The sequence below is a fragment of the Lutra lutra genome, chromosome 2, assembly GCF_902655055.1.
Source record: "Lutra lutra chromosome 2, mLutLut1.2, whole genome shotgun sequence".
NCBI lineage: Eukaryota > Metazoa > Chordata > Mammalia > Carnivora > Mustelidae > Lutra > Lutra lutra.
In genome coordinates this window covers 195,102,829-195,126,051 of record NC_062279.1, presented here as the reverse complement: position 1 = coordinate 195,126,051, position 23,223 = coordinate 195,102,829, and the positions used below count along the sequence as shown (strand labels likewise).

Here is a 23,223-nt window from a genome sequence, read left to right as displayed (position 1 = left end):
AGGTTATATGTGAGGTTGTGTTATTTACTGAGAGAAGCTGACTTCCTACCGGATCTGCCATTAATGATTGGATAGTTTGTCGCACCATGGTCATGATTACCAAGCTTGTATTAACAGAAAAGAGTAAATAATTGTGAGGTTTTAAAATAAATTTTAAATAAAATAAAATAAATAAAATAAAATTTAAACTTTAAAATAAGTATTTTGAAATTATAGGTATCATAGTGTAGAGGAAAGGAAAATAGCTTTTATAGTCAGATGAACATAAATTTGATTCCCAGCTTCGTTTCTTATACATTTGCCCTCATCAACCCATCATATATTGAATCTTTTTAAGCCTGACTTTTCTGTTTCTGAAAAATGTATTCTGTAATGCCACTATTATGGAATTTAATAAAATTAAAAATAACATTGTGCCTTGTGAAGAGTGAAAATCCAATAAATCAACAAATTGTAGCTCTTTTATGATCACCAATACTGAATGATTAAAATAAAAGGGTGGTGAATTCCATAAATATGTTTCTATTTCTACTTATACTCTGCCTGGGCTAGGTCTTTGGTAAATAATATAAAGGAATATAAAAACTCTACTCTGTGATCAGAATCATGTCTTGACATGCTTTATGAGCTCGTTTTATATAGATTTTTGATAATATGCTTTCAAAATTATTGGCAAATCTATTTTTTGTCTGTACTTCGAGCTGGATAATGGAAAATGATTTATACAGTTTTATTGAATTTACGAGGGTTAGAGAAAGCTACATTAATTATTGCCATGTCATTCTTGCAGCCTAGTACAAACTGAGACAAAACATAAGCCAAACTAAATATAATTAGCATTAAAATGACTCAAGCATGAAAAATAATCGAATGGGTCCTAAAGTGTCTTATTCTTGTCAACAAAAGAAGATCGTGCTTGTTTGCAAACATTCATTTTAATTGCTTTTCTCCCATTTTCTAAAATGTGAGAAGTGTTTTAGTTCCCTATCACACTTCTCAAATATTTTTGTTATTGACATTACAACCTACACTGTCATAAATAATTAATCTGACTTTTAAAACTAGGTGATGAAATCTAAGAAATCTTATAGAACAAATGCCAGGTGCCCATTTCCCTAAAAAGTAATCATTTATTTTTTGCTATCCACATGTATATTATTCAATGTCAATAAATCTTCTGATCAGTTCATTCACTTTACAGCATACATTTTTTTCTCCTAAGCTCAGTGAATTTAAAACATGATTGTTAGTTTTATCACTCCACATTAACCTCACTATATTTTAAAAATGTCCCTTTACTATTTAATGAAAGCATGCTATGAAAATTTGTATTTTTAAGAAACAAACTCATCAAAGAAAAAAATATTCTTACATGGTAATTCTTTCCAATTTCTGCTCAGTAGAACTTGGGTGAGCCGTACTAAATATGTACCATGGACCCATAATGGTAAAAAGACAAATTAAAAAAAAAAGCAGTCCAGCAAATTAAAGGTAGATAGAATGAAGAAATTCTAGAAAAAGGGAATAGGAGAAAACAGAAACTTTTGTGAGTAGAGCTGTAGGGAAGTTGCTGCAGTCATGAAGGACTTGAGGCAGAGTGAGTAATGATAGCCACGGATCAGCTTTCAGTTTGCTGGACAAGACATCGACCATACACTACAAACTAAGAGGCGTCGATGGGGAAGGAAGGGGGGAAGCTAACACTATCTTCTCTGGATGTCTGCGGGAAATCATTTCTTTCAATTCCATTTATACTATGACAATTTCCCCAATGGATTTCTGTAAATAGGGGTCAAAGTCAGAATAAAAGAGCTACCCAGGCAGATTCCAGAAAATGTAGGCCTCCTTCTAGTTGAGTCAGTACATATGAGTATGTAGCCAGTACATACTCTTTGGCTCTATTAGCTGTACATTTATTGAAATACTTCGTTAGTGTTAGTGAAAAGCTGCTGCCAGGATTGCCCAACTCAGCTTCCTCTCCGTTACTTCTGAGTTCCTAAAATCAGGCAAATGAAGGGGTCATATCTACTACAGCAGGCCGTTCCGGGATACTCCAGCATTACGTCTGGCATAACTTTGAATACATAGATGCGTGTGCCACAGCAGGTGTCAGAAATTCTGGCTTTCACCCTTGCGGTGGCACATTAGTTGTGGACTTCAAAAAGAAAATGAGCTTCAACATTAATGAAAATCTGAAAGGGGCTCTTGCATGTGAGAATGGGACCAAAAGGGTCTCAGTGGAACTTTGTCTATTTCAAAATTTGTCTGAATTAAAATGGGTGTGGCAGTGTCATTAAAGTTACATTACAAGCATTTCTTCATTTATGATCTTATATTGTACTTTACTAAAGAAGAAATTACAATCTTTTCCTCTGTTGTGCTGTGACAGGCATTTACAAATACATTATGATTTGTATTTATTTGTTTATTTATTTTACTATTGTGGGCTGGTTGGTTTCTTAAAAAAGTATTTCCCAACTCATCTCCTATCACTTCTGGATGGACGGAGTGAAAATCTAGGGTTCTAGCCATAGTTGAACTTGATGGGTTCCTTCATGACGAGATGCTTTGGCACATGCCACCTCTTCTTGCTGGAGTATCTGCCTCCTTCTATGACATGAGTGACCCCTGAAGCCTTCCAGGTTCAGCTCAAATGACATCCCCACCTCTAGTGCTCATTCTCTGCACGTGTAGTGTTTCACCGAATGTAGGCATCTTCAAACATATGCCTAATGAATTATTTAGACAAATTTTTAAATTACTTTTATAAACATTAAAGAGGAAGAGAGAAATGTGTCTCTGGCTTTATAATATACTTATCACACTCCATTAAAAGAATATTTCTTCTGAAGTATTTAAAAAAAAAGAGAATTATCTGAGTAAGAAATTAGACAGTCCTATGTTTTTATTTGAAATAGTAAGTTTTAAGTGATCTTGACGTTGAAATGAAAAATCTTTTTTTCTTCCTAGTTATTTCTTCTTCATATGTAATTGTCTAACTTTCTATAGCTTTATTTGCACTTCTAGATAGTGTTGTATGAATAAATATGCAGGTTCTAATTCTATGACTTGAATTACTCACTTAAGAAAAATACAGCTGTCCTTCTGGAGAATGTCATTACGTTAATTACAATGCATTTCCTGAATGTATGAGCATTGTTTTCCCTCCTAATACATAAAGTTTATTAATAGACTTATGAGATAGATTTTTCTGACATAAGGTCTCTTTACTTACCTCAAAATAAATTAATACAAATTTTATGTGGCATGCTTTTATTAAATAGTAAAGGGACAAGTTTTAAAATACAGTGAGGTTTGGGACGTCTGGGTGGCTCAGTGGTTAAGCCTCTGCCTTCGGTTCCGGTCATGATCCTGGGATCCTGGGATGAGTCCTGCATCAGGCTCCCTGCTCAGCGGAGAGCCTGCTTCTCCCTCTGCCTGCTACTCCCCCTGCTTGTCCTCACTGGCTTCTTCTTTCTCTGACAAATAAATAAATAAAATATTTTTAAAAAGGTGAATATGGGGCGATAAAACTAATAGTCATGTTTTAGATATATTCTCATATAAAGAAGGGCTTTTGATCTTGTATTTTTCATTTTGTATCACAGATATGTTATATTCAAAGATGCCATAATTTTATAGGGAATAAAATATGATCTATTTTCTTAGCCAACTTGTATCCAGCAAGAAAGTTAACCAACAAATTCTAAGTGATAGGCTGCTCTCTAAGTGACTTTCATGACCCTGTGACTTGCTGAATGCTCACCAAAGCTCTATGGGGTAGGTGCCATTAACACCCTTATTTTACAGATGGGAAAAATGAGGCACAGAGCTAATAATTGACTTGCCCAAGATTATGTCATAGTAAGTGATTGTTCTGGAATTCAAAGTCAGGCAGTGTGACTCTGGAGTCTGTCCAGCGACATTGTAGCTTGTACTTCTGTACCAGACATGGAAGGGGGAGGAAACAATGATTGCAAGAGAAGTTTCCAGATGGCAAGAGGAATTAGAACAGAGTTCTGAAAGATGAAAATATTTGGATTGATAGAGATTGTGTGTGTGACAAAGGAGAAAAAGAGAAGTAGTCATGAGGAAAAGAGTTACAAGAATATAGAAAGAAAGTTAGGAAAATACAACATATAGTCAAGGATTCTTAAGTAGTGCAGTTAAATTGCACAAGAGTTTTTGTTCAGAATTGTGGAAAAGAAAATACATTCACAAAGCTTTACCATTACCTCTAAAATAAAATGCATCCTCAAACTTATTTTGACACAAATTGATTTTAATATTGAAAATGATGTATTATTATATTTGAAATGCCAATGTTATTATTCTTCTGATACTTTCTTCTCATTAGCCCCACCCATTACAGTAAGATAACATCATGTCACGAAATTACTTGCTATTCGAAGAGGATGCTTTTTATTTTTTTTTATTTTTTTTAAAGATTTTATTTATTTATTTGTCAGAGAGAGAGAGAGAGAGAGAGAGCAAGCACAGGCAGACAGAATGGCAGGCAGAGGCAGAGGGAGAAGCAGGCTCCCTGATGAGCAAGGAGCCCGATGTGGGACTCGATCCCAGGACACTGGGATCACGACCTGAGCCGAAGGCAGCTGCTTAACCAACTGAGCCACCCAGGCGTCCCGAAGAGGATGCTTTTTAAAAGAATATATATAGTTTGGACAAAAATTAAACCTTCTAGTAGACTTTTCCTAGATAAGAATGCAAAATCAAAAAGTTGCTGTTCATACCACTGTTTTGTTTCTAGGCAAACCAGTGATGATAGTGACAGAGTACATGGAAAACGGATCCTTAGATACATTTTTAAAGGTAGGTTTGAAACACGTTTAATTACTCAAATGAAGTGTTGTTTGTATGCTGCCTGTGATGTTGAAGTTGAATTTGAGCCACTTTAGAGTTTTTAAATCAAAAGAAATATCTGGAGTCAGAATAGTTATACTTCAAGAAATAAAATTTGGTTTGTAAATTTCCCTTTCCAGAAACTTAAACAAATCTAATTTGTATGTCCCTACAACTTTATTTAAATGTATGTTAAATTGCCTTCCAAAAAATGAAAGAAAGAGGTGATAATGGAAGGAAGAAGGAGGGAAGAAGGACAGAAGGAAAGAAAAGGAAAGGGGTAAAAAAAAGAAGAAGATTTTTTAACAAGTACCTAACTTTCTCAGAGTATCTAGTATCAAGAAAAAAAATGTCTAAGGTCCATGCAAACCATCTGTATTGATGAGGGGTCAAATACGCTCGTAATCCATCTGAGAGCCAGCCACTCTTCGTACAAGAGGAATGGCCACGTAGTAACAGTATCACTAATGCTGTCAGATCTTCTGGGTTGCAGGAAAAGATTCTTTTTACCTGCAAGTGTCTAAATTTTATTGTTGGTACCTCACTGTATTACTACCCTATGTCTTGTGCCGGATAATGTAACATAGTTGCATGTCTGATTAAAGCTATAGCCTGTTACTTCTTCACATTTCATATGGCGACTGCTACCACTGATTAGGTGAAGTGATGGGACAATGGCCTTTCTGGGGATAATTCCAGGGTCCTGTGCATTGATGATGGCAGTCTACTGACCAGGCCAAGTTTTCTTCTAATCTCCAGTCTCTACCAGATTCTGTTACCAAACTTCTTATACATATCTTCAAGTTCTCTAGTCTCTTAAGGCCATATTATTCCTACTTTTCAAAATAATCATTAGTTGGGCATTATGCTGTGTGCCTGTGCTAAGTCCAGAGCCCCTGACAAAGTCAGCAAGCTGCTGAGAAACACTAATGTCCTGGTCATTGTTCCATCCTCTTCCTCCCACGTGCTCCTGAAGAATCTCCTTTATCTCCTCCGGCAACTTCTTCTTCTTCTTCTTCTTTTTTTTTTTTTTTTTAACCCAATGTGTGCCTATCCCGCTAGCTTATCTCAAAGCACCTCAAAAAAGGCACAGTGTTCATCTAAGGTAGGCACTAGGCTGGAGGGATGAACGTACTCCTCTGACGACTGAGAATAAAAGAATTACAATGCTAGTTAGAGCAACTAACTGAAATTTTTGACAAGGGCTTTCAAAGCCTTGTTGGCTTTGACCAAGCAGAGGACTGATCTGTGTTACAAAGTTAATGATATATTTCATAATTTTTTCCATTCTCCTTCAGACACAAATTGCATATGAGGTTGGTGAGAGTATTAATTTGGGGCTTGAAGGAAGATCCTTTTAAATGTCCCCCCAGTGATTGTTGTTGCTGGATTAATATTTCTACATCATTTTAATAGAAAAACGACGGGCAGTTCACTGTGATTCAGCTTGTTGGCATGCTGAGAGGCATCGCGGCAGGAATGAAGTACCTTTCTGACATGGGCTACGTGCATAGAGACCTTGCTGCCAGAAACATCTTAATCAACAGTAACCTTGTGTGCAAAGTGTCTGACTTTGGACTTTCCAGGGTGTTAGAAGATGATCCCGAGGCAGCCTACACCACGAGGGTAAGATCTAACAGAATGCATTTCTGACACAATAGATGAGAGACAATTAATTTTTACAGATTTTTAAAGGAAATAGCAAAAAGGACATTCCTCTCACATAGGAAGACAGAGAGAGAAAGGAATGGTGGGGGGGGGACGATAAAAAATCTGACAATTCTACTTGTTGAATATAAGCAAATTTATATATTAAACTCAAATAAAGCATTCACTTTCTGGGGCACAATAATTCATTTTTCTTCCTACAGATACTGAAAACAAAAACTTTAGATTCAGAGTGAATACAACAATATATAAATTATTCAGAGTTTTAAATGTAAAAGAGAAAGTTAAAGAGAGAATCTCCTACATTAAAAGTAATTAATATTATATATATATATATGAATATATAAACATGTATAACATTATTGGATAACTTAAACTCTCTGCACTATAGTGTCTGCATTTATAAAACAAATATAGAAATAGCTAAACCTACCTTTTAAGGACTCACATGATACGAAATAAAAGAACTATTCCTTCAAAAAGTTTTGATTTACTGGAGGTATTTTAATGCCTAATTACTTCCCTGACATGTTATATTAACTGTTAAGCTCACATCTATGGAAAATTGGTCACTAACTCATGTTGTCATAATTAGCATAAATCAACATCCTTTTCCAGCAAAGTAATTGCTTCCTGAATCAATATGGTATGTACCCAACAATTCTTTTCTGCTGGCAAACTATGGGTATTAGTACAACAGAATTTTCTGGGCAGTCTGTGTATTGCACGTTTTGAGTTTGAATCCCTTATTCTCATTCTAAATCTTTTCAATGTCAAGAAAACATGAAATTAGATATCCTTAATGTTCCAACTCCTTGTGAAGCTAGAAATATTTTTCATTGTATCTTTTTCATTATAAGATTTGGTTAACTTTTGTTTCAATATAGAACACTTTTGGCATCTCACATTCTTAAGATAGATATATTACACATTTGTTTATTTAATTCAATTTTTAAAAAATGATTTCTACTCATAGCCTAAGAATAAACTTTTATCATAGATTATAAGGCTGTTTTTGTTTTCATTTTTTTCAGTGTTGCTTTGTGACTCATGGATGTTTAGGGACTGTACTATACTGAAAATCAAGAGTAATTTATCTAAGCAAACAAAGCCCTCTAATCATTAGCTTAATAAATCAATAAATTAATTGGTAGAATATCCCTCTTCTTCTAGACCTAATTGTCATTGTCATTATTTGCCTTGAATGAAACCTCAATTAAGAATTCTCTTGGGATTAGAGCTACACTTAATAAACTTAGCCTAAGCAAGAAGGAGGTTATTGAAAAGTCCATTCCCACTGTGATTGGTTGGTATCTTGGTTAAATGCACAAAATAGATTTGTCAAGGTCTCTGTCAGTGTATCATGCTGGGGAAAGGGGAACGGAGGCAGAGCTCCTGAGACCCCCAAGATCTACTCCTCTGAAATGAGCGGTGAGATCAGTTTGTGGAAAATCCATATACTGAGAGATGAGAAGATAAGGGAACTTCAGATAATAGTGATGTCAGATATGATGATCAGAGGACCAGAGGAAAAATCCTAGGCTGAGGTTTGAAGTAAATCAACAAATTATGATTTTAAAAGGAAAAGTGAGAACATATTATAGATATCCCAATGACACATGGCCATGCCTAATGATGTGATCTTATCTATGAATGTTTAATTAACAAAAGTATGTATCAGGAAAGTCTTCTTAAAGTGGTGTTACCATATATATAAAGGACAAATAATTTAAACATAGTTTGAATAGTTCAAATTAACCTCAGCTCATGGAACAACTTCAAGCATTACATCAAACTGTTATTTCCCCATGTCTTGAAACTTTGATTCATAAAGAGCAACTTAAGTTCCATTTTTTGCTAGTGTTAAATTATATCCTCTCTGCAAAATGGGAAGGCATAAGTTAATCTTAATCTTTTTTATATGAAAATATTCAAAGCCTATGCATTTCCCCCTTAAATATATTTTTGCCTGTGGATGAAATGTTTGGTTTCCTGAGTTTGCCTGCAGGATATAGAAGTGTTTATTTTGTGAACTAAGAGGAAACCTACCAAACCATTTTTTTTTTACTATTAAAAAATTCCAAACTTGATAATGTCATATGTTTTCCCCAAAATCTAATTGCCATAATTTTTAATATGGTTAAATTAAATGAGAGATCTATCTCTTAGATGAAAATAAAAACAGTCTGTAACACAACAAACACAAAAATACATTGACAGAAAATAAGTGAAGTCCAGTCTAAAAGAAATTGCACAGTGATAGGGGACAATATAACTATACGTGATTTTCACGCTTGTCTTATTAACTGTTAAACCTCTCAGGGTTGCATTCAGCAACCAAGACTTCCCGTTTATAATTCCTATGTTAAAGGAAAAACAAAAAAACAAAAAACAACAACAAAAAACCGACAACAACAACAAAAAAAAACAATGCCCTGGGAATTTTAGTCCTTTACTCTCTGTTAGAAAGTCATGAAAATATACCTTATTGATTTGCTTGACTGCCGCTTTTCTCTCATTGAGCTGCCATCATGATACTGTAATTGAGATGTGGGTCCTGTATGTGTTCCAGTAGTCAAACAGAATTTAAACCAGAAACCTTCCGGACAGCCAATTAGTAGTCAGCCTACAAGTGCTTACGGCCTGAGATATGTGAAAAGAGACTGCATGCTGTCAAACAGATTCACTTAAAAATGCTACATCTCTTTCCAGATCTTTCTAGTGAGGCAACAATATCCTGAGATTCATTTGAAGTATGTGGTAATTCTTTTATTCTTTTTCAATTTTAGGGAGGCAAAATTCCAATCAGATGGACTGCCCCAGAAGCTATTGCTTTCCGAAAGTTTACCTCTGCCAGTGATGTCTGGAGCTATGGCATCGTGATGTGGGAGGTTGTGTCTTACGGGGAAAGACCCTACTGGGAGATGACCAATCAAGACGTAAGGATGGAGCTACTCTCCTTCAAGTCTGGAATGAAGTGCTTTGTTCTCTGAGTCAGGAGACAGAAAATTTTTCATTTCTCACAATGACAATTGCCTAAAAAAAGGAAATACTTTGCTTATCCTCTGATCTGTTTTGTTGTTGTCAAAATAGCCTTTATGCAGAAACTCAAAATAAGTTAGTGCAAAGGAAAGGAAGTTACTATTACATAAAAGTCAGTCCCTTGCCAGACAGTGTTAGCTGTACTATAGTGACAATTCACTCATTTTATGTCACTACCATTTTCAAAGATGAAGAACGAGCCATCAGAGAATGAATACTGACAGCCAAGTTTTTATGATTTGCATTTGATAAAGGCAGCTAATACTCCAAACCAAAAGGATGGATGATATTGATTTAATAGTGGATGTTCTTAGGGGATAAAAATAATAATCTATGTTTCTTTAAATTAAAAAAAATATATAAGAAGAGTTGGATTGTCTATTTAATTTGCAGAAAAGCACAGATTTTTTTCTTATATAGAAAAATAATTTACACTTAGAATAACAGGAACCTAAAATTAAAGGATCTATGAAAAACTCTTCTATTCAAGTTCAGAATGTTTATTATGTGATGCCTGAAACATGGCTCTTTGGTCTTTGCCTTTGTAATTTTCCATTGTTACTATTCAGTACAGTCCTTCCCATTTTGGATTACACAGAAATTTGATATTTGCCCTTCAAATAACAACAAGTATGAAAGCAACTAACATTTCTTGAACCCTAACTATGTGCCACATACTGTCTTAAGTTCTTTATCAACTACCTCATTACTTCTTTCTAAAACCAGTATATGGAGCAGTCCTAACTCAATAGCATACTTATTTAAAGCATTTATTTTTTCCTCCAATTATTTCTTTCATCCATGCTCTGTAAAATCTCCCACTCCTATGCCTTTAAGGGTTATTAGACAGAGACTACAGCTCTGCAGCTGCATTTTATTGAAACAACAGTCCCATACCAGTAATTAAGATTCAATTTCAGATATAAAATTTCAAGTCCAGTCTAAATCAAAGTCAATGCCATATCCAGTTCAAAGTGGTTTCCGCATCTACAGAGCCAGCCTGACCTTCACTACCTAGACTGGGAAGGAAGAATGGTCACGTGTTTGCTCCTCTTCCTCCTCTGTTAAAGTTTGTACCTAGATTTTTCAGAGTTGTCCTTGATGAATATGCAGAAAAGAAAGGGCAGGATTGTTTTTATGTTAGTTTGCTGATGCTTCTTGTCGGTCAGATCTCCGAACTCCGGTTTTCCAGTGAGGTGTGTGTCAGAGCTCTTGCACAGACTCCTGGGGAAACCCTCACTTTGCAGGTCGCTAGAGGGTGAGGATGCACTGGGACTTCCCACAGCTCCTCTCGCTCGCTGCCTTCTCCTGACCTCACGGTCTCTCACCGTATAGTACACGTGTATACATCACTGGCGAGAAACCCCTTCTGGTGGGTTGCTCAGCCATTGTTCCTTCTTTTGGACTATGATTGCAGACTGCTCCAGCCAGCCTGCCTTCTTCAAATCTCTCTGGGTGAGAAACCAGGGTCACACCTCAGCTTTTCCAAGAGTAATTTCACAGCATTCTTCTCTGACAGTAACACTAAATTGGGCTTAATGCATTCCTACTTCTCAACAAGCCTACAGCAAGGCAGCCAACCTCCCCTTTTTGTAGTTACTACAAATTGCTACAATTGGTTTTCTTTGTGCCCCACTCAACCTGGCTTTCGGAGGGAGTGCTGACTTATAGTTCTCTAAATTTAGGAGAACATAGTATCTTTTTTAGGTTTATTATTTTGGGCTAGGGCTATGGTACAAAAAAAAATCACTGAACTCTTATTATATATTTGACAACTCATCAGAAAGATGCTGTTGCTATTCCTGTTTTTAAGCTAAGAAATGGAGTTTAGAGAGATTAAATGACTTTCTTAAGGTCACAAAAAATAATAATCGTTACACCAGAAATTTAAACAGGATTCTCTAAAATTTGTGTACCAAACTACCGCACTGTCTCTGATTGAATCAATGTCTACTTCTTCCTTTTGTTTTCAACCAGTAAACCTAGATCAGCCTTTTGAATGAGTATAAAATAGTCAACTCAATACATAATAATTACTCTGAATTTTTAGCCTAAAGGAAGACCACACCTATTTGCTATTTACTATTCTCCAGAAAAATGCCAAACAGTAACTTGAACTATAGCATACTTCACAGTTTGGCTTCCAACTTTTCTTAAGAATTATGTTAATGCCGTTCTCTCCTTTAACGTTTGTGAATGTATTTTATTCTGCCATGACGACAGTGTTTGTTTCTTCACTCAAAGAAAACCTTTACTCTTTATTTGACTAGTTAACTTCTCAAACTTAACAATATTTTGACTTCTCATTCTGTCATTCAGAATTTTTTGTCCTTCTCAACTATGCGTATGATACGTATAGCCTTATCATCTACATTATTGGCAATTATACCTGATATAGTTGCATCTATCACAATTAAAATTATAGACCACAGTACAACATGATGTGAGGTGAATGTTCGTAAGTGTTTTTGTTGATCTTAACTGGGTATGCTCATGTTCCTGGAGTTCGCTGGTCTACACTGGCGCACCTTTGCTCTAATCCATGTGGCTTTCATGTTCCTCTGGAGACCTGCAGACTAGCCTAGATGTGAACTCATCTGTCAAGTGCCTGAAGGGCCAGAGTGATCCCAATTGCACCTCCTTCTGTAACATATCTGCTAAAATCACATTAGCCAATCCTGTAATCAAGGGATTGACCCAGTCACACTGTCTGTTGTGAACCGACAGTACAAAGTTACATGAAGAAGGGCATAGAAACTGGGAGGTACAAAGGATTTGGGACACATATATTTTTCTGATTTTAGCCATTTGAGAGTCTTGATATTCCATCAGATATATTTATTTCAAACTATTTAGAAAAATAAAAGGGAGTGCTGATACAAATTCTCAAGAAATTATAACAATAAAAAGTAAAATTTTGGCCTTGGCTGGGTTTTCCAAGAATCTAAATAAGGTTTACAGTAAATGATTATACAATTGCAGATCTTCCTAAAATATCTGATTTTAATAAAATGTACAATAAAAGCTATATATTTTCTCACAAGTTCACACTCATTAGTGGAATTTAATTTCTGTGTATAGCACTGTTTGATACCCTCAATTTCTGTCCCAATTTGTATTCAAGAAATATGACAGATCTACTCCATTTGAAAATCATGATCAGTGAATATTTCTTAGGAAAAAAATTCTCAAAGAGCAAAATTACTGATTTGGTGTTTTGAATGCTATATCCCATAATCTCTACATTGCAGATACTACCTGGTTCTAAAAAGGCATTGCAACATGAAAATATGACATTACCATACATGCAGAATATTCTAAATCTCTCAGAGGAGACCTTCTACTATGTGAAGGAGACAGAACGCTGCAGTCAGTTTCTTTTGATACAGGACTGCCTCCATCATCACAGAGAAAAAAACATAACAACACATAATAAAAATAAGCTAGAATGACTAAGATAATTTTAATATCAGACCATGAACTCCATGAACTAAAATAATATCCTGAAGTCAGTAGAAGCTTCTTTATTTGATAAAATACATTTTACATGTCAACATTTTTTTGAACTTAAAATCAAAACCAAAATAAGAGATTTATTAGCGTGGCATTTTTATATTTAGTCACAGTCTTTCTCTTGTATTTATTAGGAAATGTATGAATACATAGAATATACTAAGCACATAGATTATAAAATGTTTTAAAAACTAATTTATTGGCATCCGTGTGGCTCAGTCACTAAGCGTCTGACTTCGTTCAGCTCAGGTCATGTTCCCAGGGTCCTGGAATCAAGACTTGCATCAGGCTCCCTCTTCAGCAGGAAGCCTGCTTCCCCTCCCCCACTCCCCCAGCTTGTGTTCCCTCTCTTGCTGTCTCTGTCTCTCTCAAATAAATACATAAAATCTTTTTAGAAAATTAAAAAAATAAAACCACCTCATTTATCTTTCCAATCTTCTCATGTTAGAATTACTTGAATTACTTTCTTTCTTCTTCTTCTTCTTCTTCTTCTTTTTTTTTTTTTGTGGACATTCAGTTTTCTACTACTATTTCTGTTGGCCTAGATCTGACTCTAAGACAGCAAGAATTTTTGACCCAAAAGGATGTCAACCTACTTTGTACTGGGTGTGCTTCTCATCCTCTTTCTATTCTTTGTTTTAATTACTGATATATATAGATATACATCTGATATATGTATCTTTTATCACTGGAATATTTCATGGTAAAATAACTACTTTACGATAGCACACAACATGTTATAATTAACCAAAGTATGAAGAATGCAGTTTTCAGGTAAATACTGAATATTACCAAGATTTGACAGTGAACAAAGTGTTTGACTTTTACCCTCAATAAGATAGTATTTAAAATGAGTGTATTTGACAGACAAATATTGGTCTTTAAAGATAATATTAGTCTTCTAAGGATAATGCTGCTTGCCCTTAAATGAAAGTAATTATTTTAGTGACTGGTAACCTCATGTTAATTCTTATCCCTTTGGGAAAAAGTGATCCATAAAGAAATATCAATATTTAATTGCAAAAGTCCTGTATCTTGCTATTTAACAAAAACAACAATTAAAATAAAAGACAAAAAATCTAGAACTGGAGCCAGTCATTTTGGGGGCACCTGCGTGGCTCAGTGGGTTAAGCCTCTGCCTTCAACTCAGGTCATGATATCAGAGTCCTAAGATCAAGCCCCTCATTGGGCTCTCTGCTCAGCAGGGAGCCTGCTTCCCCCTCTCTCTCTGCCTGCCTCTCTGCCTACTTGTGATCCCTCTCTCTCTGTCAAATAATAATAAAAAAATCTTAAAAAAAAAAAAAAAAAGAAAGCCAGTCATTTTGGAATCTGTAACTTTTGGTCAGTTGTAGTGATTATAAAGGGAGTGGACTTGAATAGAGAGAATTTTGTTAACTTTATTTTATTTTTTCAGTGTTCCAAGATTCATTGTTTATGCACCACACCCAGTGCTTCATGCAATAGGTGCCCTCCTTAATACCCACCACCAGACTCACCCAATCCCCACTCTCCTCCCCTCTAAAACCCTCAGTTTGTGTCTCAGAGTCCACAGTCTCTCGTGGTTCATCTATCCCTCTGAATTCCCCCAACTCCCTTCTTCTCTCCTTCTCCCAATGTCCACTGTGTTATTCCTTATGCTCCACAAGTAAGTGAAACCATATGATAATTGACTCTTTCTGCTTGACTTATTTCACTCAGCATAATCTCCTCCAAGCCTGTCCATGTTGATACAAAAGTTGGGTATTCATCCTTTCTGATGGAGGCATAAACTCCATTGTATACATGGACCATATCTTCTTTATCCCTTTGCCTGTCGAAGAGCATCTTGGTTCTTTCCACAGTTCAGCGACTGTGGCCATTGCTGCTACACACACTGGGGAACAGATGGCCCTTCTTTACACTACAGGATAGAGAGAATTTTTAAGATCCCTTTAATCTCTGGAACTCTATGGATCTAAGATTGATGTGCTAAGAAAAAGACATGCTCAACATACCTTTAATAAATATTGGAAACAGAAATAAATCCTACAAAAATCGGTGTATCTGGAACTATTTCTGTTGTATCTGACATTATTTCCAGGAATATATTCTTAAACTTTAGTCACTTCTGAAGAGCATCATATCTCACAGTAACTAAATAACTCATATGTGAGATTTCAAGTAAATACCTAATAACATAAGGACTCGCAACCTAGGTAGAACTTAATTCATCAAAACACAAAAATCCAATTCCCTGGAGTAAGATGCATAACTTTCCCATATTATTTCCTTGGGAAATAATTCCAATGATGTGACCCCCTCACCCAGATAGGAAGATCACAGATTTGCTTGCCAGAAAGATTTCAGTGTAAATCTTGCCACTGCTGCTTCTTGGCTGTAAAGATGGGCAATTACTTAACCTTCTGGAGTCTCAAGTGTTTCATCTATAAAATGTGTATAATAATATCTATCTTGGAAATATATGGTAACAATAAATGCAGATAATACATGTACAGTTTGTATTATGGTACCTATGATATAATACCTGGGCCAGTCTAAGTCTTGCAAGAAGCCTATGCCAAGAAGGAATTTGATATACATTAGTGCCATGAAAGAGCAATTCTTGTAAGGAAGAGGGATGAAGGATAGCTGGGAGAGGTGCTAGACTGTGGTAATATTGCCTGTCACGGGAATCACATAGAAATGAGCCTATCTTATTATCACTGCCATACTCAATAACTAACTGGAAGTAACCTGTGCAGAGCTTGGCATTGGTGTAAATGTGATGATGGCTTTGGAACGTTTAGTGCTGACGGTGGTTAATCAATTACCATGTAGCAACTAAAGATCTGAGAGACAAATTTTCATGATTGCTAGGCTCTGCACCCTTTGCAGCACAGACCTACTTTTCCCCAGCCAAGTTCAGGGAGCATCTGTTTCATGGGTCCGTGGATTCTGAAACTTCCTGATGGGGAACTCAGAAGAGGCCCGTTATGGAATCACTGTAGTCCCTGGGGTTTCAATCGATCTCAGGACCTCAGGTCCTTTGCTTCTCCTTCCTCTACTATCCAGTCTGGATTCCCCTCATTTATCAATCTGGCAGGTCATAGTGGCTGAACTGATAGCCTGAATACATCTTTAATTCTTGAAGGTTAGCATTTTCAAGCCACAGTTGTTACAAAAGAGTAACAAGAAGCCCCAGGTGTATCAGCTGGGTTCCACAGGTATTTTTCCCTGCCGCAATTGTGTGAATTCAGCTTAAATGCCCTATGGATGAACGTATTATGAACTACGTGTAGTGGCTGCTGGAACCAGCTTGCCCCAGCTAGCAAATTTTCAGTGAGATCATGCTGATAGTTTGTACTTGACATGGAGGGAGTCTTCATACCACATAAACAAGAAAATGTTACAAATATGTTGCCCCCCCAATCCCCAAGGAGAACCAGCTGTTAATTATTTACCAGCACTTCAGTGAGTATGTGATACTCTTACGCATTCTTTACTGGGAAGTCCATGCCCTCATTGAGCGATATGCTGTGGGATGCAGTGTTTGTGGATCAAGCATTGTAAAGCTTGTAATGCTGGCTGAGCCTCTGTGAGTGGCAAAAGCAAACTGTGCCCAAAATGGGTATATATATATATATACATATATATATATATATATACCCCAAAATGGGTATATATATATCCATTTTGGGCACAGTATATATATATGTCAGGACAAAACCACTGACTCGGAGATGAGAAAATGGGTCCAGTAGAGTCAGCTGGCTGCAAGTGAATAATGCCATATTGGGTACTCAGTATTGAAGTTTTATGTATTCAGAGAAGCAGCATTTTAAAAAAGATTTTATTTGTTGATTTGTGAGAGAGAGACAGATGGTGACAGAGATAGTGAGAAAAAGAGCACAAGAAGGGAGGGGAAGGAGAAGCAGGCTCCTGCTGAGCAGAGAGCCTGACCCAGGACTCCATCCCCAGACTCTGGGATCATGGTCTGAGCCGAAGGCAGACGCTTAACCATCTGAGCCACCCCTGGCCCCCAAGAAACAGCAGTCTTAAAATTGTGTTCAGACTGTCAATTTACACAACGCCAAGGAAATGCATAGTTTAATACTCCAGATTTGGAATGCCTGGGTAGCTCAGTCAGTTAAGTACCTGCTTTCGGCTCAGGTCGTGATCCAAGGGTCCTGAGACTGAGTCCTGCATCAGGCTCCCTGCTCAGAGGGGAACCTGCTGCTCCCCCTGCCTGTGTGCTCTCTCTCTCTTACACATAAATAAATAAAATCTTTAAAAAAAAGTACTTCAGATGTAGTGCATATGAACTGGTTCCAGATTGTCAATCTTCTGGTTGTCTTTTTTTCTTTCTTTCCTTTGTCTATCTCAACCATCCACATTAACACCTGTAGTAGCAATAAGAAAGTCAATTGAGATTATGATTCACTTGGTTATACGTTATAAACTTTATGAGAAAATAAATAGCCTAAATTGAACTTTGATAGATTTCAAGCATTTCAGTACCGGAGTGCACATGCCATTCATTTCTCTCCCAAACCATGAAGGAAACAGTAGTTAAAAATGAAAAAAAAAAAAAAATCAGTGTGTCTAAATATAAAATCTAAAGTTATAGTTTAAATGTACTTTGAAGATAAATTCTAAAGATAAATGTAGAATTAAATTCAGTGACCTAATTTCCTAGATCAAGTACTTAAGTTAACTTAGAGACATAATATTATATTTCTATATATAAATTTACCTGAAAATAAAATCAAGTAATATATTCTGGAAATAATGTCTCTATCAAATAACTTATAAAATTCCTATAAAATTAATGACTTGGTTTAATTTATTCATTTCATAGTCATATATGAAGACTAGCTGCTCAGTGGAGGAAAGACAATGTTTAAAAATTGTAGGTGCTAAAGAAAAAATAGAGCTTATTTATAGCAGCTTTGGGAAAAAATTCATTATGAAATAAATCAGGTTTTAAGTAAGTAAAAAGCACTGTTCTCACTGAATAGTGCAATATTTCATGGCTTGAACTGTATTAGGACATTTTATTTTGGTACATATATGTTATTAAAGATAATAGCCACTGACATCAGCAATGAGAAGTTTTATGATAAGCAAATTAATAAGAAATGAATGTCCCTCAATATGTAAGTTCAAATGGTACTTCTGATTTTTCATTTTTGCTCTTTTATTTGCTCACCAAAGAGAATGATTATTTTCTCAATTTATTTAGACTTTTTTTCTTTTGTAGTATCTATTTCTCTTGAATCTTTTTTTAAAAATAATTTTATTTTTTAATATTTATGAACTTTTTACACATTAGGTAGGCCGATGATATGTTACCGTTTTTGTAATAGTTTCTACCATGGTTTACATTTTAATTTTTTATATTGTTTTTGAGTTAACTAAGGGGGTAGGTGACTCTCAGGAATTTTGCTCATAGTTACTCAGTTATTTATCTGACCATTTGTTTTTGGAGTCCTGGAGTACTTTTTATTCCTCTGTCTGAACTTAAGTATTTGTACTTCTCAGGTACTTTTATTGTATGCCCTTCCCAGGGAGATATATGCCATGTCTGACTTCAAATTGTGACCAAGTTATGATGACTTTCACATTTACATTATCATATCTAATATCTCCTGCACTCTAGCCAGATTCCTGCAAATTGCCATCTGGGTATTGCCCACTCACCCCAAATAAAAAAAGCCCCAAATTATACTTGTCAACATTCTCTACCCCCATAAATGTGTTTGCCTAAAGTAAAGAGCAACAGCCATCCGTGTGAGAAGTCTGAACTTGCTTTATCTCAGATACATTCTTTCCTCCCCCTCTACTACTATATCATAAATGTCCCTTAAATATGCCATTTCATCTTCTTTCCATGTGCCACTGCTTTTGTTCAAATGCCATTTCCTTTATTATTGAGAGACTGGTTTCTTTCCAATTTTTCAAAATGGTTTTTGTAAATTTCCTATTCTAACTATATATATACACACACACACACACACACATATTTGTCAGGTCAACTCTAAACTCTTTGTCAAAAAATGCAATTAACTTTAATTGTTAAGGAAATATTCACAATAGGATTTTGAGAAATATGTGTATTGTAGTTGGCTTTAGTATCACTTAAATATTTAAATTTTCTAGAATGAAACTTGTATTATGTTCAGAAGCATAAATGAATTTCTTCTTTAGTGAGACATTTTGATGATAGCAGCAACATTATGAATGTTTTCGATAAAACAGTTTCACAATTAGACCAATACTCATATGCTCTGTTTTATTTAAAAATCAGTGATGTTTATAATACCTGTGCTACTTAGGCAGTCCTTCCAAATTCCTGATAGAAATCAGTAGATGATAATAAACAGACAGACTTTGACATTATTAAATGATATATGAGACAGTTATGCTAATTTAGCCTTTGACTTATCCATCATTTACCATCCGAAAGTCTCTTTTAAAGTATAATTGCAGTTCTATTACTTTAAAAAATATGTATCTGCCCATAATTTGTCATTAAAAAGGCATTAATTTTTCAGAAAAATCACTAATAAATGTAATCCCTGTTTGGTTCCAGAAGGCAAGGATAAATAAAACATGAACATTATTTTTACGTCAATTAATTTTACAAATCACCCTTCATCAAGATTTTATGTAAAAATTATTACCATTTATTTTCCTTATGTTTTACATTGTGATAACATATTTACTTTTTCATGTTGCTTTGTAGCAAATGGAAGTAATCAGAGATTTTAAAGGTAGTGATGCTGGTTATTACTGCAAAAGTAAGACCAAGAAAGGAGGAAAGTTGGATAGTAGGAAATTTCTCAAGCTACTCTGTACTGAATTTGTGGTGTTGAGTATGGTTCTGTTTTGCTTTACACAGGTGATTAAAGCAGTAGAGGAAGGCTACCGTCTGCCAAGCCCCATGGACTGTCCTGCTGCTCTCTATCAGTTAATGCTGGATTGCTGGCAGAAGGACCGAAATAGCAGGCCCAAGTTTGATGAGATCGTCAACATGTTGGATAAGCTGATACGTAACCCAAGTAGCTTGAAGACGCTGGTTAATGCATCATGCAGGTATGAAGCCAGACCTGAGAGATTTTCTTCCTGTAGTTAATTCACATTGATGCCATGAACATTAAACCAATAAAATCATTTTTATATATGCTAATCTATGGAGCTATATGACACTAATTTATCTAAATACAGTTTTTGCATAGTGTTACTCTCTTAAAATAAAATATTCTTATTAAATAATTTAAATAATTAAAAAGCCGATGCCTAATCTAACAGTGAAAATGCCAGTTTCAATAAAATGTTTATTGTAGCCAAGTTTAGGTACATTAAAAAAAGTAAATGAGAGGTGCCGGGGTGTCACAGTCAGTGAAGCATAAGACTCCCCATGGACTCAGGTAGTGATCTCAGGGTCATGAGATCAAGCCCCAGGTCAGGCTCCCTGTTGATCAGGGAGTCTGCTTGGGATTTTCTCCTCCTCTCCCTCTGCATCTCCCACTTGGGTGCTCTCTCTCTCTCTCTCAAATAAATAAATCTTAAAAAAATATTTTTAAAAAGCCCAAATGTGTGTATATTGATAAATTGTGTATATTTGAATCTCACACAGGTGTGTATAGGGCAAAATAAGATTATGAGATCACACAGAAGAGCCAAATAAGCACAAATAAGCATCTCGTAAACCAGAGGTATCTAAAAATAATTACTCTTTGATTTCTTTACAACAGATTTTAAAGTCTGTCATATATATTTTTTAAGATTTTATTTATTTATTTGACAGAGAGAAATCACAACTAGGCAGAGAGGTAGGCAGAGAGAGAGGAGGAAGCAGGCTCCCCGCTGAGCAGAGAGCCCGATGTGGGGCTTGAACCCAGGACCTGGGATCATGACCCGAGCCGAAGGCAGCGGCTTAACCCACTGAGCCACCCAGGCGCCCCTAAAGTCTGTCATATTTTATGAAGAATGACAACTCCTTTAGAGATTCTTTGCTTTTATTTGGTTGTACACAGATATTTGGCTAATCATCTACTGTGAAGTTGCAACAAGACTTAAAGCTGATAAATGAGTAATTTGTGGAAAAAGATTGGTATGAACAAATGAGAATTTAAAAAAAATTCTGAATGCACATGAATACATTTAAATAATCCTGTATATTTGTAAAACATGCTTTTCTTTTTAACCTGATTAATTACATAATTATCCTTTAAAAAATTGGTTCTGTACTTTAAAAAAATTGCCAGATAGTTATTTTCACTATATTTGAGGCAGTTTTTAATTTTTACAAGATGTGTGACCAAATTGGCTGCCTATTAGTGCGAACTTGATAAAGTTACATAAGTCCTATGATTCTGACATAACATTTGTTTACTAGGCAAAAAGTCATTTTTAAATACAAATGAGAAATGAGTCTTCAACTTCTCTTCAAGCGTCATTAACGTTCTGTAGTAACAAGTAGTGAATTTCTCTTCTTAGCAGTTATTCCTGAAATATCTGCTTTTAGATTATTTATTATCACGTAAATACTAAGCATTTCTTTCATCTACTTGTTTGAATTATGTTGTCACAAATGGACATAAAGAAAGGAAACCGTAAAAAGACATTAGATATTCTAGATTGCATTAGATTATATTGGTATCATTATAGATTAGGAGCAGTTTAAGAATCTCCAAAAAAATTTCATATTTTTTGTGTGCAATATATAGAATGAGCTAACTAGGCTTCATTTAAACAGATTAAGACTATGCCATTTACTAACCATCTTTTTTCAGGCATCTACAAATCTTAATTCTAAAAGGTGTTAGTCCTTGTTCATTGTCTTTTCCTTTATTCTCATCCATGTCAAAAACTTGGTGATTTCTGTAAACATGTAGACGATGTTTGAATATCTCTCAATACCCTGAAATGTTCTCTTTCAATGATTTTGGTCTCTGCCTACCTGGAACTCTCCTTCTAATAGTCATGTTACAGAATTTGCTATTACTAAAATTTGCAACTCTTTCATAACTTCAACTTCAGGATCCTACTTTCCAAATATTTCTTCCTGTATTTCTATTTTCATCAAATCTTTGACTCCCACTGCTTAAAGGCTACAAGTCACAAGATACCCATTTATTCGTCCAGATAGGCACGTGTCCATGTTGTGTCATGCTGTGGAGTAGTGCTGATTATACAGCTTTGAGCAACACACTATTGGAGGAGGGAGATATTGAACAAAATAAAAACATTAAAGGACAACTTTGGTTTTGCAGTAGAGAGTAAGAATAGAATTTGGGAGGGTAACTCTGAGGCTAGATAGTTGTGCAGGTAAGACATGTCTTGCACTGAAGTGGCAACAAATGAGAGAGGAGGTAGAATGGATAGTACACATAATGATGGATTGTGAGGAGACTGAGGACAAGGGATGAGTGAACTGTTGGATCATATACTAGAGTAGGGAAGACTTCATGGGGAAGGGATGTGAAAAAGATGAGAAGTGTGGTTTCAGACATGTTGAGGGGATATTCCTATGATAAATATGGAAGTATGAAGTAGCTGTATGAATACATGAGAAACCTAGGCTGAAGGTAAAAATTAGAGAAAAATAGATGCTACGTGAAGCATAAAAGTGGGTAAAATTGCCTAGAATGGAATTCTAGCCTGAGTAGAGAAGATATAGGGCCAAGTCCTAGGTGCCTCCAAATTTTAAAGTCAGGAAAAGAGGTAACAGGCATTTATTACTGTAAATTAACAAGTACCCTTATGTAAGAGCACAAAATTGAAGAATAAATAACTTCTGAGCTTCCTGGAAAATAAGCATAAATGAACTTGAGTTTCTCTAGCAAAGTCTAAGAGCAATTGGCTTTACACAAATTATCCTTCATATCTAATTTTGGCAGTATTTTCTGTATTATTTTTACAAACAAAAACCAATAATGAGAAGTAAAATCTAAATCACCACATGTTTCATATCACGGAACACTTGCTTCTTAAGCCATTATAAGTTTTCATTGACTACAGGTAGAAAAAAATCTGAATTTTGTGTTCTATATTTTGAATAATTTTCTTCCATGTTCGTATATTTTTCCCTATAAATATAAACACAAAAACCCATTGATTGTGTGCTAATATCACAATTTGCTGTAAAAGAGTTAA

The 23,223-nt window shown here is 35.4% G+C and overlaps 1 protein-coding gene across 5 annotated transcripts in view; it reads left to right on the top strand.

Moving 5' to 3' along the window:
• The window catches only part of EPHA5 (EPH receptor A5), a 356,553-nt gene that overhangs the window by 321,991 nt on the left and 11,339 nt on the right, over positions 1–23,223 (top strand). For all 5 annotated transcript variants that reach the window (XM_047719425.1, XM_047719424.1, XM_047719422.1 and 2 more), the window contains 4 exons: positions 4,769–4,830; positions 6,277–6,486; positions 9,318–9,467; positions 19,964–20,157. In XM_047719425.1, coding sequence (XP_047575381.1) covers positions 4,769–4,830; positions 6,277–6,486; positions 9,318–9,467; positions 19,964–20,157 — 616 coding nt within the window. The remainder of the gene's footprint in view (positions 1–4,768; positions 4,831–6,276; positions 6,487–9,317; positions 9,468–19,963; positions 20,158–23,223) is intronic.